This window comes from Pristis pectinata, chromosome 29 (assembly GCF_009764475.1).
Source record: "Pristis pectinata isolate sPriPec2 chromosome 29, sPriPec2.1.pri, whole genome shotgun sequence".
Classification (NCBI taxonomy): domain Eukaryota; kingdom Metazoa; phylum Chordata; class Chondrichthyes; order Rhinopristiformes; family Pristidae; genus Pristis; species Pristis pectinata.
Genome location: NC_067433.1, coordinates 13882004 through 13895754, shown reverse-complemented (window position 1 = coordinate 13895754; position 13751 = coordinate 13882004). Strand labels below are relative to the sequence as shown.

The following is a 13751-nucleotide window of genomic DNA, read 5'->3' as shown; positions in this document are numbered from 1 at the left end:
GCCATCTGCCTACCGTGCCATAATTTAACATTGAACTATAGAACATTATAACACCAAAGGAGGTCATTCAGCTCGTTTAGTGTGTGCCAGGTCTTTTGGAGAGCAATCTATTTTGTTCCACATCTCTGCAATTATTTTCTACTTCAAGTGTTTGGGAGTTTGCTGTGGGAGAGCTCTCAAAATGATCTATCAGCCTGTGAAGACTCTCCCAAAAGCAGTCCTCAGAACATATCAGTTGGGACTGTGGTCCCCATTAAAAGGTTACTTAAAAAAAACACTGAATTACGCAAATAGTATTGGGGTTGGTATGTAACCTGTCACATATTAATAAAATGAGTCTTCCTGTGAATTTTCACTCAGACACAAACTTGGTTGTGAGTGTAGCCAGATTTTCAGAGAGCTTGGGATGGATTCATTCTGTGGTGTTGTATAAAATGGAACATTTCCAACTGTACTTGTGGGATTAGCTGTAAAATATGCTTATGGCCATGGATTTTTGTCATGATAACCTAAGTTTTTTCTTTAAAGCTTTGGCACCTAATGCACCATTTGAAATTATAATGAACTGACTGCCTCACTAACTTCTTCCTTTGTTTAAAGAGATGGTATCCCAAGAATTTTGAATGCAGCTCTGGAAGTTTTTGTTTCTTTTTATCCTAAGCACCCTTGTCCTAATTCACATGCTTTCATCACCCATCACATTTTTGCTTGTGTGTTAGGAAAATTTGGCTCAGTGACAAACTTTTTTTGGTAATGGCCTTGAAAAAGAACCTTGGGACATATTAATTAATTTCTTAGTTGCTTATGATACCTTGCTCACATTTTCCTACCCAAGGAGTGACTGTAAATTGGACAACTGGATACATTTATGAAATAGGAGTTATACATAGAATCACACAGTATAGAAATGGGCCCTTTTGGCCCACCTCGCCCATGCCGACTGTGATGCTAATCACATTTGCCTGCATTAGGCCCTTATCCCTCTACGCCTTTCCTATTTAAGTACCTGTCCAAATATCTTTTAAACGTGTAATTGCATCTGCCTCTATTACTTCCTCTGGCAGTTCATTCCAGATGATCACAACCCTCTGTGTGAAAAATTTACCCCTTAGATCTCCTTTAAATTTCTCCCTCTCACCTTAAACCTGTGCCCTCTGGTTCTAGGCTACCCTGCCCTTGGAAAAAGACTCTGATTACATATCCTATCTATGCCCCTCATAAGTGTTGTAAACCCCTAAAAGTTCACCGCAGTGTGAATAAAACCAGCTTATCTATTCTCTCTTTATAATTGCAGCCCTATATTCCGGGCAACATCCTGGTGAATCTCCTCTGCACTCTCTCTATTGCTACCACATCCTTCCTGCATTGTAGCAGCCAGAAACGTACCCAATACTCCAAATGCAGTCTAACCATTTTTTTATATAGCTTCAACATGACATCTGAACTCTTATACTCAATGCCTTGGCCTATGAAGGCAAGCATACCAAATGCCTTCTTCACTGCCCTATCTACCCTGTCTGTCACTTTCAGTGACCAATGGACTTGCACCCCATGGTCCCTCTGTACATTTACACTGCTAAGGTCCCTGCCATTTACTCTATATGCCCCACCAGAATTTGACTTTCCGAAGTGCATATCCTACACTTGTCTGTGTTAAATTCCATCTGCCACCATTCTGTTCAACTTTCCAGCTGATCAATGAACATGAGTCATTTGTTTCTATCAACTGAGCTAGAAATAAATATTGTGGGATTTTTTTGACAATAACAATATGGAGAGCAATCTGTGGAGAGGCCAAGGGTTGATCCCATTTTCACAGAGTCATAGAGATGTATAACACAGACACAGGTCTATTGGCCCACCAACTATGTACAAGCCTTTGACTGCCCACTTACACTTATCCTACATTAATCTAATTTTTTATTGTTTCCACGTGAGCTGGAAATGAGCTCCACCCAGATTCTACCATCACCAACACACTGGGAGCAATTTACAGTGTCCAACCAACCTACCAACCCACACATCTTTGGGATGTGGGAGGAAACCGGAGAGAGAGACACACACAGACAGCACCCTAGGTCAGGATTATTCTGCGTGTCTGGCACTGTGAGGCAGCAGCTCTACCAGCTGCGCCATTGTGTCATTCTTCGTGTTTCATATTTCTGATACTTTCATACAATGTAAAAGGAGGCTATTCAGCCCATTTAGTCTATGCCAGATCTCAATGCAATCCCATCAATCCCATTCTCCACTAATTTCTCTGTAATCTCCCACATGCCAATCAACTGCTCCCTGATTCTCCTGCCACCCTGCTATATTTTAGTGAAACCAACTAACCTGCCAATCATCACGTTTTTGGGATGTAGGAGGAAACTAGAGCACTGAGGATAAACCCATGCTGTCACAGGGAGAATGTGCAAAGTCCATGCAGATAGTATCAAAGGTCAGGGATGAAGCTGGTCCACCAGAGCAATAGCTCTACTAGTTACCCACTCCTTTGGTGTCCCAGACCCCCACAACTGGATTGAGGGAAAAAAAGGAGATAGCATCGCTGGTGAGTGTAGTTGAGAAAAATCTCTTAAAGTTGACAAGCTAGCTTTACTGCTTCAGCTCATGTGCAGACATATATAATGTACATAGGACTGTTGGTGGCTGCATCTGCTCATTGTTCACCAGGGTGAAGAAGTTTTGATATGGGGATAATCTTCTCTCTTGAATTACCTTTTCATGTTCCCATATTTCAAGCAGTAAAATAATGTTAGCTGAACACATTTCAGTAAAACCAATGTCCCTTTTATATTTCAGTGCCATTCGTATCAACTACATAAAACACTTGTGGAATTAATTTGGCTTGTCCTATGTCCCTGCAGACTGGATTTTTATTAAATTCCTGTCTGTGTTTGGTTAAAGCAAACAATAACTCATTTATAGCAAATGGGTGAAGGATCATACAGGAGAGAGCATTGGGGTCTTTGGCTGATATTTCTCTCTAACCAGGATTCTGAAGTCATTGAATGAATTGAAGGTGTTAACTTCAGAGAACAACAACTTGCATTAAATTGCAGCTTTCACCTAGTAGTATATCTCAAGATGCTTCACAGAGAGATTGTCAAACAAAATCTGAAAGGTATTAGAGCAGGCAGGGCATCAGAAAATATTAGAACAGATGACCAAAAGCTTGGTTAATGAGATACAATCTTAATAGATGGGAGAGAACTTGGGAGAAGGAAGGAGGGGGGTGAAATTCTAGAGCTTGGGTCTTGGCAGCTGAAGAAGAGGCCTTTGACTAAAATTGGGGATGCACAAAGGGCTGGAGTTAAGGAGTGCAAAACCCTTGAAGGGTTCTTTGGCTAGAGGAGGATGCAGACGTAGAGTGTATCATTCAGAATTTTTAAAACAACAACATTGTTTCCTAACAAGGAACCAATTGTAGATTATCAACGTTCTTGAAACTACCTTCCTCCTCTGTACAGATACAGTCATATGTATACCTTCAATTACCTCTAAACCATGTCCTCCCTCTACGCCTTCAATCAAGTTTAAACTATCTTCCTTCCTCTGGATACCTGCAGTCTACTTAAAACCAACTTTCTCCATCCATACACCTTCAAAACTGGTGCAAAACAAGAGAATCATGCTTTTTATCCATGTACACACAGAAAAATGGATGCAAATGGGTCCAATTTCTAACTGTAAAGTAGCAACTGTACACTTTATACCATTTCTGAAATACAGTTCCGTGAACTTCAATGAAACCAAATTTCAGAACCTCCTACTTTATAGAGTGTTATCAGGAGGGGATGAATTTCCAGGTAGTTGTGTCGACTCCATGAAAGTACGCACAGACTCAAGGAAGAGAGAGAAGGATAATGGACCATCATACTCGCAGTGGACATCATTTGCTACTTTGGCTATGGCTGTTTCAGTTTTGTGGCATAGGCTGAAACTCGACTGGAGAGTTTTAATCACAGAATTTGAAAATATTAGTTCCACATTTCACTGCACATTGATGAATAAAAAGGGATGTGGATGTTGTTTTATGGTTTTCAAGCCTGCTAGGATAAGCAGTGGGTTTTTGAAGAGAAGGTTGGCTGTGGTGATGTTGATAGCTTGAAAAGGAAAGGTGACAGTACCCATGGAGAGGGACCAGCTAAAATGGCAGAAGGCCCTTGGTGAGTTATCTTGGATTATACAGTCTGTGCTGTAAGCAGGCCGACCTACCACAGGCTCTTGTTCTAAATATCTCAGCCATGCACAATTACAGTTGTAGAACCATCCTGGAAAATGAGGCTTTGTAGCACATTTAAAAACATTCCCTTTATTATACCCTCTTGCTCCGGGCAAGTAACCCAACAATTTTACTGACCAAAAATCAGATTTTATGGACAAAACTAGAAAATGCACTGAAATGTTTTGAAATCACTGGGTGTACAATAACCATATAATTGCTGATTTAAGAATATTTCCTTAGCTTTCACAGATCATCACACAGCTAACAGTATAATAGACACTTCATAGGGGTGTGTTCAACATCCTTGAAGACTCCTTGTTCCTTAATTACTCTCTGAAAGCCAGAGCACACAAGTTTGTAATTGAAATAAAAAATGTCCCAGAGTGTTTGCATCATGTTTGAACAATGCATAGTTTTCATATCCAACTATGCTGTTTCCTTCACACCCTCATTCTAAGTAGTGGTTTCCAATGGTGATGTCAAAACCTGAATCATGTCCAAACTCCTCCTCTTTGCTATTCGCCAGTGCAAAAATCAACTGGAAAAAGAATAGGAGACAAGATGGAAGAGTAGATTTACAGAACTTGGTTTCAGTGAATGATTCATAACTCAGTGTCTATGAAGAAAATGTTCAGCAACCTTTAATACTTTAAGAAGTTTAATCCACCAACTCGAACACTGAACCATTGGGTCGTGGTAGTCATGAAGAATACAAAGCAACTGTGAAATGGTTCCATGAGTTTATTCAATGAATATATGAACCTTTTTAGTATGCAAAGATGCCAGGTTTCATAGCTGAATTGGCTCATCTTATCTGAGATGTCAGTAGAGCCATTACTGGAAGGATAATGAACTGCAGTCAAGCCAAAGAGCAAAGGATTTGAAAATATGTTCCAGTTTTCACTGAGAGAACTCTATAAAGCATTAGTTTGCCCACATTAAGACTACCGTTCACACATCTGGTCACCCTACTGCAGGAAGAGAGAGCAGCTGAAGAAACCTGATTAGAGAGCTTCAGTCACAGAGGATGAAAAGGATGGCTGTAGATTTTACTGCACACTAATGAAAAAATGGATGTTATTCTATAGCAGGAAGAGAGGGCAATGAGAGATACAAAGCTGATTTGTGGGGGTGTTGTGGGGCTAAAGACTTACAATTATAAAGAAGAGTCTGTTGAGGGTGTGATTACTTTTTTTGCAATAAGGGAGACTGAAGGGAGATTTAATTGAGCTCTGTAGAGTTATGAGAGGCCTACATAGAATAATCAGACATGGCCTGTTTACCTTAACAGATAGGGCAATAACTAGAGGGCATAGATTTATGTTAATTATTACAATGATTAGTGGAGAATTGAGAAAACGGAATTCACTGACTTAAAGGATAGTGGAGGTAGAAACCATAGAACATTTGAGAACTATCTGGATGAGCAAACCAGGAGTATAACTTGAAAGCTGTGGAACAAATGGCGGGAAGTAAGTTTAAAGTCTGGTTTTAGCTGGCATTAACATCAAATAGCCTCTTGTGCTGTTACTTTCTATGAACCAGTGATCTCTATGACTCTAGCTTCTAAGCTCAGAGATGTTACACCAGCTGCAAGAAATGTAGAGCTGGTGATAAAATGGTTTAACAAACCGTCCAGATGGACAACAGCCAAATCATGTCACACTGACTGATGCCAGAGCACTTGATTACTGATCATCATTGCTATTCTTATATGTTTTCTTATTCTTAGAATCATTTGAAGTCGTTGTGAGGGGGAATGGATTTTCCCATGCCCGTAATGTGGATAAAGTTCTCTGCAGCTTCAAAATTAATGAAACTATAACCCTCAGTAAGTATCTCATGATCTCTGGGACATGATGTTTTTTGTTGACAATGATCATTTGCAGGCTTAACCGCAGTGAAGTATTTTATTCAACTTTTGTTTTAATTGTAAGGAAAAAAAACAAGAAAACAAACTAGGTACCTCTCAAAGCGTGACAAGGTTATTTCTAACCATGGCACGTCACAATTACCTCATCACAAAATTCTGATATGGTTCGACAAGGTGGCTGCAGGAAGCATGTTTCCCTTGGTTGAGGGATCAAGAACCTGGGTTCACAGTTTCAAAATAAGTGGCTCATTTAGGACTGAGATAAGGAGATTTTTTTTCATGGTGGTGAGTTCTTTAGAATTCTTTACCTGGGGAGCTGTGGAGTCTCAGTCATTGATAGAGTTCTGGATATTAAGTAAATCAAGGAATATGGGGATATGTGGGAAAATGAACTGAGATAAAAGATCAGCCATATTCTTGATGAATGGTAGAGAATGCTTGAAGGGTCAGATGGCCTTCTCCTGCTCTTAATTCTTATATTCATTCCTTCATTATAGATAACCTTTTCTTTCTCAAAGCTGTTAACTCAGAAACTCCTTGAGATTTCTGACAGACCTTTTGTTTGCATTTATTAGTTTTTATGGACTTGGTTGTTGCTGGTAACCCAGCATTAATTGCCTATCTCTGATTGCCCTTGAGAAGGTGATTTTGGTGAGCTGCCTTCCTGAGGAATCATTTTTGAAACATTGGTTTTACCATGTGGGCAGCTTCTGGAAGTCTCCTTGTCAAGGATGAAGCTTCCATTTGCCCCTTACCAGGAGAGTGGCAGGCTAGGACTCACTCAGCTAAGTTCCCACTAAGTCTCAAACCAGGCCCAATGTATCAGTAATAGGACAGGCAAAACTCAAACTATGAAGGTGCCTGTAACTCTAAAGAGAACAGTATTCTTCAGAAGTGTGTCCAGACTGGTCTTCTTACCCATGAACAAAACTGAGCATTTCCAACAATTGGTGGGGTATGGGGGTAGTGATAGTTTAAGTGGATTTAACTGTCACAGGCAAACTGTGGTTCAAATTTCCATTAATAATGAAGCAAATAAGCAAATATGCTCCAAAATTGGTACTTGTACACATCTCTGTACAAATGTGGTTACCTCAGCTCTCTGAACCCACATACTCTGGTTTGAGAGCACAAGCATTTCTAACATTCAGACTTGAGGCCATTGAGGCTTCTTTTTGTAATTATTGGAAAAAGTTGATCTTTGCTGAAAAGGATTGCAGAGATTCAAGCAAAGCTAAAGACTTTGCCACCAGAGAACCATCAAGAACAGTCCAGCAGAATCTAACTTAACTCCCACTCTGATTCCTGTGAAACCTGCCTCAGGTTTATGTCAATGCTTTCTCCTGAACCTGTTCCACATTTGTTGAGATATCCAAAAGCTGAGAAGTTTACGTAATGAATGGAACTGAGAGATAATTTAAAACATGCTTTATTTCCGGTTGTCTCAGCTTGCACAAGCATTGTTGATTCTGATCATTGATGCCATTTAAAGACAAACTGAAGATGATAGCTTTGTGAATCATTTACCTTGGTCACCTTCCGGACAAACTCCTCAAGGTAGCAGTTAGTCATGAGGACCCATAAGACCATAAGATATAGGAACAGAATCAGGCCATTCGGCCCATCGAGTCTGCTCTGCCATTCAATCACGGCCGATTCTTTTTCAGCCCCATTCTGCCACCTTCTCCCCATAACCCTTAACTCCCTTGCCAATCAAGAACCTATCAATCTCTGCCTTAAATACACCCAATGTCTTAGCCTCCACAGCCCTCTGTGGCAATGAATTCCACAGATTCACCACCCTCTGGCTGAAGAAATTCCTTCTCATTTCAGTTTTAAAGGGACGTCCCTTTATTCTGAGGCTGTGACCTTGGATCCTAGACTCTCCCACTGATGGAAACATCCTCTCCACGTCCACTCTATCCAGGCCTTTCAGTATCCAGTAGGTTTCAATGAGATCCTCCCACCCCCCCCCCTTTATTCTTCTGAACATTGAATACATTCCCATTTGGATCCAAGCCTCTGTAGATAGAGAAGGGGGCAAAATCTGTATGCAACTGAGGCCATCCAACACAAAAAATGGAGCGCATGACCTGAGTATCCTCTTGTTTTTTTTGCCAAGTGTCTAAAAGGCATACTGACATACACATGAACTAGGAGCATGAATAGTTCATCAGTCCCTCAAGCTTGCTCTGATCTGGTTGCAACCTCAACTCCACATTCCTGTGTATTTGCAGCAACTTTTACTAAATATATGTCAACCTCTGTTTTAAAAATATTCAAAGACCATGCTTCCATTGGCCTTTGAAGAAAAGACTCACAATCAACTGAGAGAAAAATATTCACTTCATCTCTGTTGTGAATGGCTGACCTTTCTTTTAAAACAGTGATACCTAGTTCTAGATTCTCCTACAAGGAATCACCCTCTCCACATCCACTCTGTTAAGACGCCTCAGGATCTTATCTATTTCAATCAATCAAGTTCTGCCTCATTCTTCTTAACCCCAGCAAATCTAACCTTTCCTCATAAGGCAACCCATCCATTCTAAGTATTAGCTAGTAAATCTCCTCTGAACTGCTTCCAACACATTAACTACCTTCCTTAAAAAAGCAGACCGATAATGTACGCAATAATTCAGATAAAGTTTCACAGATGCCATATATAACTGAAACAGAACCTCCCTACTTTTTTATTCAATTCCCCTAGCAATATAAAATAACTTTGTTAGTTTTCCTAATTATTTGCAGTACATCCATACTAGCTTTTTACAAATTGTGCACCAGGACAGCCAGATCCCTCTGCATTAGAGGTCTGTGAGTTCACCACATATCTTATGCTATTTGAGTTTCCTTGCCAAAATTCCACATTTTCCCACATTTTACTCCATTTACCAAATCTTTGCCCACTCCCACTCATTCAACCTTTCTATATCCCTTTATAGCCTCTTTATGTCCTCTTCACAATTTGCTTTTCTACCTGTTTTTGTGTCATTAACAACCAAACCTTCAGTGTCTTCAATCAAGTCACTTACATAAATTATAAAAAGTTGAGCCCCAGCGCCAATCCCCATCGTACACCGTTTGTTACATCTTGCCAACCAGAAAAAGTCATGCTCTCTTTCCTGTTAGTTTCCTATCCATGCCAATATGTTACCTCCCATACTGTGTGCTTTTCTTTTCCACAATAACTTTTGATGCAGCACCTTATCAAATGTCCTCTGGAAGTCTAAGATATCCCCCCGTCACTACTGATTCTGGCTTTCTGATCCAGACATTCATTTTTAAAGATTTCTACAAGCCTGCGATAAAGGAGCTGTATAATACAATATATTATTTCCTCTTAATCACAAGTAAGGGGTAAATGAAAAACAAATTTTGTTTGTGGTTTTGAGGCAGGGTACTGAGAAAGATATTTTAACAAAGAAGATAGTTTACTGGCTGCTCAATTACTTGACCCCAAGAGAGGCCCTGTGTGCTTGTGGTTTTCTGAAATGGTTCTGGCATTCTCACAGGAGTCTTTCCATCTCTTCCAGCTCAGAAGCCTTTGGTGGTAAAGGACACCTATTTGCTTTGTCCTGCTCCAGTATTGCAAGAGGTTGACAGGTACGTTGAGGTTCTGTTTTTCTTCCTGCCCCCACCCAATCCAAGGGGAATTGTTCATAATAAGCAGTTATGGTGTCATGAGTAATATCAATGATCAGGAAGCCCATTATAAATTTAAGCTTGTCTGAATGGCCCAATGAGTATCACATCCCTTGATGAGATACTATTTAGTGTCGACTATGAAGTCCACAACATACCAACCACCCCACTCCCTTAAACCCCTCTCCCCAATAGAGTAAATTCTCAACGACCCCAGTGCAATAAGTCCAAGCAGACCATCCTTGCCAACTGACCAAATCCCCTGCACATCAGCAACATCCCCAACAGACCAAATCCACTAGCAGACTGTGTCTTCCCCTCTCCCACCACTGTCCTGCCAACCTAGTGCAATGGAAAATGGATTTAATGCAAACATTATTTCCGCAATCCTACATTAAATCCATGTGGGATAAATTCAAGGCAAAATAACATTGATCTCTTGCTTTACATTGTTGCTCAGTTTAGGCTGACACTATTCCACGCCCCATCCCTCCAACTCGAGCACATTTTACTTGTTATACTTTTCTTCACTCAGCAAAATATTAAGGAGTGGTTCATAAGTGTGCAACTTGTGTCACCGGCTGCAAACAATGGAATACACCATGCCAAAGGTCCTTGAATTATTATTTAATATCCACTTAACTCCATTCACTGCTGCCTATCCTCCCCACTCTGCTCAACTTCTATACCTCTGGGAAGGTTTTTTACATTTAGCTTTGTAGCTGCTGTGATACTGCTGACATCTATGAGCCATTTTGGAGTTTGTGGTTCCATTGTTGATGCTGACCACCTCCACAAGAGCAGCAGAATTGCATGCTCCCAGAGCTCAATGACTTTTGTCTGCCTTGGCTTCAACAGGTGAAGAGTTAGCATAGCTCTCTTCCAATGCCCAAAACCTTGCCAATCCAGCGTGATTTTCAAAGGATAAACAATCCAAGGTTCTTATCTGCATATCCAACCAGAACCCTCTGATGCCCTATTCACCACCCACATTCCCAACCACCAACAACTAGTGCAAACAAGCCCGTGGAATCCTTTTGTTCCAAAATTTGGAAGAATACATCATATACTTTTGCCTCTATTGCAACTTCTCTTTCCCCGATCCTGAGGCTAGTATACAGAGAGAGGGGCCTCTCTCTCTCATTCTTTTCTAGTAGTGTCCAGGGTTACTTTGAAAGAGAATAAGCACACGCCTGCTTCTAGGCTTATTGCTTGGCAAGGACCTAGCTTCCCCATATTTCTTACCATTTCCACTGAGTTGAAGCCAAAGTTGGACTTCAAAGCCAGGTGCCCTGGCTTAATTTGATAGAGTTACTGTAACTAAAGTTCAGACTGAATAAGTGGATTTCAGGGTCTGATTGAGAGAATGTCCCTTCACTCAAACATTTAATAATTTGCTCCACATAAAGCTGTTTTATATCTACCTAAGTAAATTGGACTGTCTTGATGAAATTATATACTAGAGAAACTGACAGACGTGGAGATACATTGCCAAGATACATTTCATTAACCAAAATGGAATAGTTGGCAGGCTAAAAAGGAAAATTGTGTGGTTCAAGTGAGTTGGTAGTAAAGCTGAGAAACTAAGACAACCAGAGAAACAAAGGACTGCTAATGCTGGAATCTAGATGAGAAATACGATGATGCTGGAGGAACTCAGCAGGCCAGGCAGCATCTGTGGAGAAAAGCAGGCGGTCAACGTTTCAGGTCAGGACCCTTCTTCAGGGCTGAAGATAAGGAAAGGGGAAGCCCAATATATAGCAGGGAAAAGCAGAGTGGTGATAGGTGGACAAAAGAGGGGAGGCGGGGTGGGCACAAGGTGGTGATAGGTAGATGTGGGTAAGAGATGGTGATAGGCAGGTGTGGGGGAAGGGGAGAGCAGCTTCACCAGGGGATGGGTCAAAGGTAAGGAGAGAAAAAAAAGGCGTAGAGAAAAGAGAGATTGGCTGGAAAAGGGAAGCAAAGAAGAGGCATGGTTGGGGGGTGGGGGTGGGGGAGAAGGAGTGTGGGGATTACTTAAAGTGGGAGAATTCAGTGTTCATGTCGTTAGGCTGCAAGGTTCCAAGACGGAAAACGAGGTGCTGTTCCTCCAGTTTGCACTTGGAATTCTCCTGACAGTGGAGGAAGCCAAGGACTGACATATCTGTGATAGTGTGGGAGGTGGGAGTTGAAGTGACTGGCAACGGGGAGATGCAGCCTAACGGAATGAACATTGAATTCTCCCACTTTAGGTAATCCCCTCACCCCTTCCCCCTCCCCAACATGCCTTTTCTTTTCTTCCCTTTCTTCCCTTTCCTAGCCTCTCTCTTTTTTTTTCTACCCCCCCTCCCCCCACACTTCTTTTCTCTCCTTACCTTTGACTCATCCCCAGTGGATCTGGTCTCCCCTCCTCCTGCACACCTGCCTATCACCATCTCTTACCTGCATCTACCTATCGCCACCCTGTGCCCACCCCGCCTCCCCTCTTTTGTCCACCTATCACTGCTCTGCTTTTCCCTCCTATATATTGGGCTTCCCCTTTCCCTACCTTCAGTCCTGAGGAAGGGTCCTGACCCGATATGTTAACCGCCTGCTTTTCTCTACGGATGCTGCCTGGCCTGCTGAGTTCCTCCAGCATCATAGTGTTTTTCAACAAGGGTAACCACTTTTTTGCTGACTTGTTTCAAATCATTCTTCTCAAATCAGGGAGTTATATAGTACATAAAGATTGATTGCATTGGAAGGACATGATTGTATTGAAGAGGAAACAGAAAGTTCCCAGGTTGTTGCCAGGGATGGAACATTTCACGTGGAAAGACTCAGTTGACTGGGTTTATTTTCCTTGGAGTAGCTGAGGAGGGATGTTGTAGGGGTACACAAGGTTATGAGAATGGTAGATAGGACAGATAGTAGGAAGCTTTTCAAATAGCAAAGGCATCTAAAATCAGAGGGCATAGGATTAGGGTGAGAGAAAAGAGATCTAAGGAAGAATTTTCTTGCCCAGGGGATGGTTGGGAACTAGAATGCATTGCCTGAATGTGTAGTGGAGACATGTACTCTCACAATATTTTAAGATATATCTGACAAGCACTTGAATTGCCAAAGTATAATAGGCTGTGGACCAAGTACTGGAAAATGGGATTAGTAGAGTTGGGAGGATAGTTGGCTTGGATATTGTCGGCCAAAGGGCCTGTTTCTGTATTGTATATCCTTTTATGACTCTTGGCTGTATCAGCGCTGTTCCAGGCCATTCAACCCACCGAGTCCACACTGATCATAAAGTAGCCATTTATACTAATCCTGCACTAGTCCTGTATTAGTCTCCCCATCAACTCCCCTTAAATTTTACCATTCACCAACACCGAGGGGTAATTTACAGCGGTCGTTTAATCTACCAACCTGAACGTCTTTGGGATATGGGAGGAAACCAGAGCACCCGGAGGAAACCCATGTGCTCGCAGTGAGAATGTGCAAACTCTGCTCCGACAGCATCAGAGGTCAGGATTGAACTTCTACTAGCTGTGCCACTGTGCCAGACCTAAAGCCCTTTCTGAAAGGTTTTCAGCTTGTTAAATTTTCTTTCCTGAAATAAAGTCTTATGCAATGCCTCAAAGAGATCAGGAGTGTAAATAAAACCTATAAAAGATTACCTGGATCATTACATGAATAATCTAAAATAATAACAACATAGCAAAAGCTATGAACTTGGTTCTAGGCTTTGCGAGCACCATGACTGAGTGAAGGGAAAGGGATGTATCACACTGAGATCTTCAGCTCAGTCAAATTTGGTGTAGAGAGATATTTGCCTTTGAACACACAGAGAAGGTAACCGTTGGAGCATAGTTACAACCTACCCAGTTGCCTGGCTGGGTGAAGCTGATGGTGGAAGGATGAGACCACATATTACAAAGCAGTGGAAAGATTGTAGCAGAGGGAATAGAGAAAATTAAGCAAAACGAAGTTTATAAGCAATGTGCAATCCAGTGTGAAAGATCATGGAGATGATGGAGGTGGATACTTGAAAGG

The 13751-nt window shown here is 41.4% G+C and overlaps 1 protein-coding gene across 1 annotated transcript in view; it reads left to right on the top strand.

The window, feature by feature from the left end:
- The window catches only part of LOC127584212 (anthrax toxin receptor 1-like), a 170313-nt gene that overhangs the window by 59292 nt on the left and 97270 nt on the right, over positions 1 to 13751 (top strand). Inside the window, exons 10-11 of the mRNA XM_052040818.1 lie at positions 5964 to 6062; positions 9638 to 9707. Of these exons, the coding sequence (XP_051896778.1) occupies positions 5964 to 6062; positions 9638 to 9707 (169 nt within the window). The remainder of the gene's footprint in view (positions 1 to 5963; positions 6063 to 9637; positions 9708 to 13751) is intronic.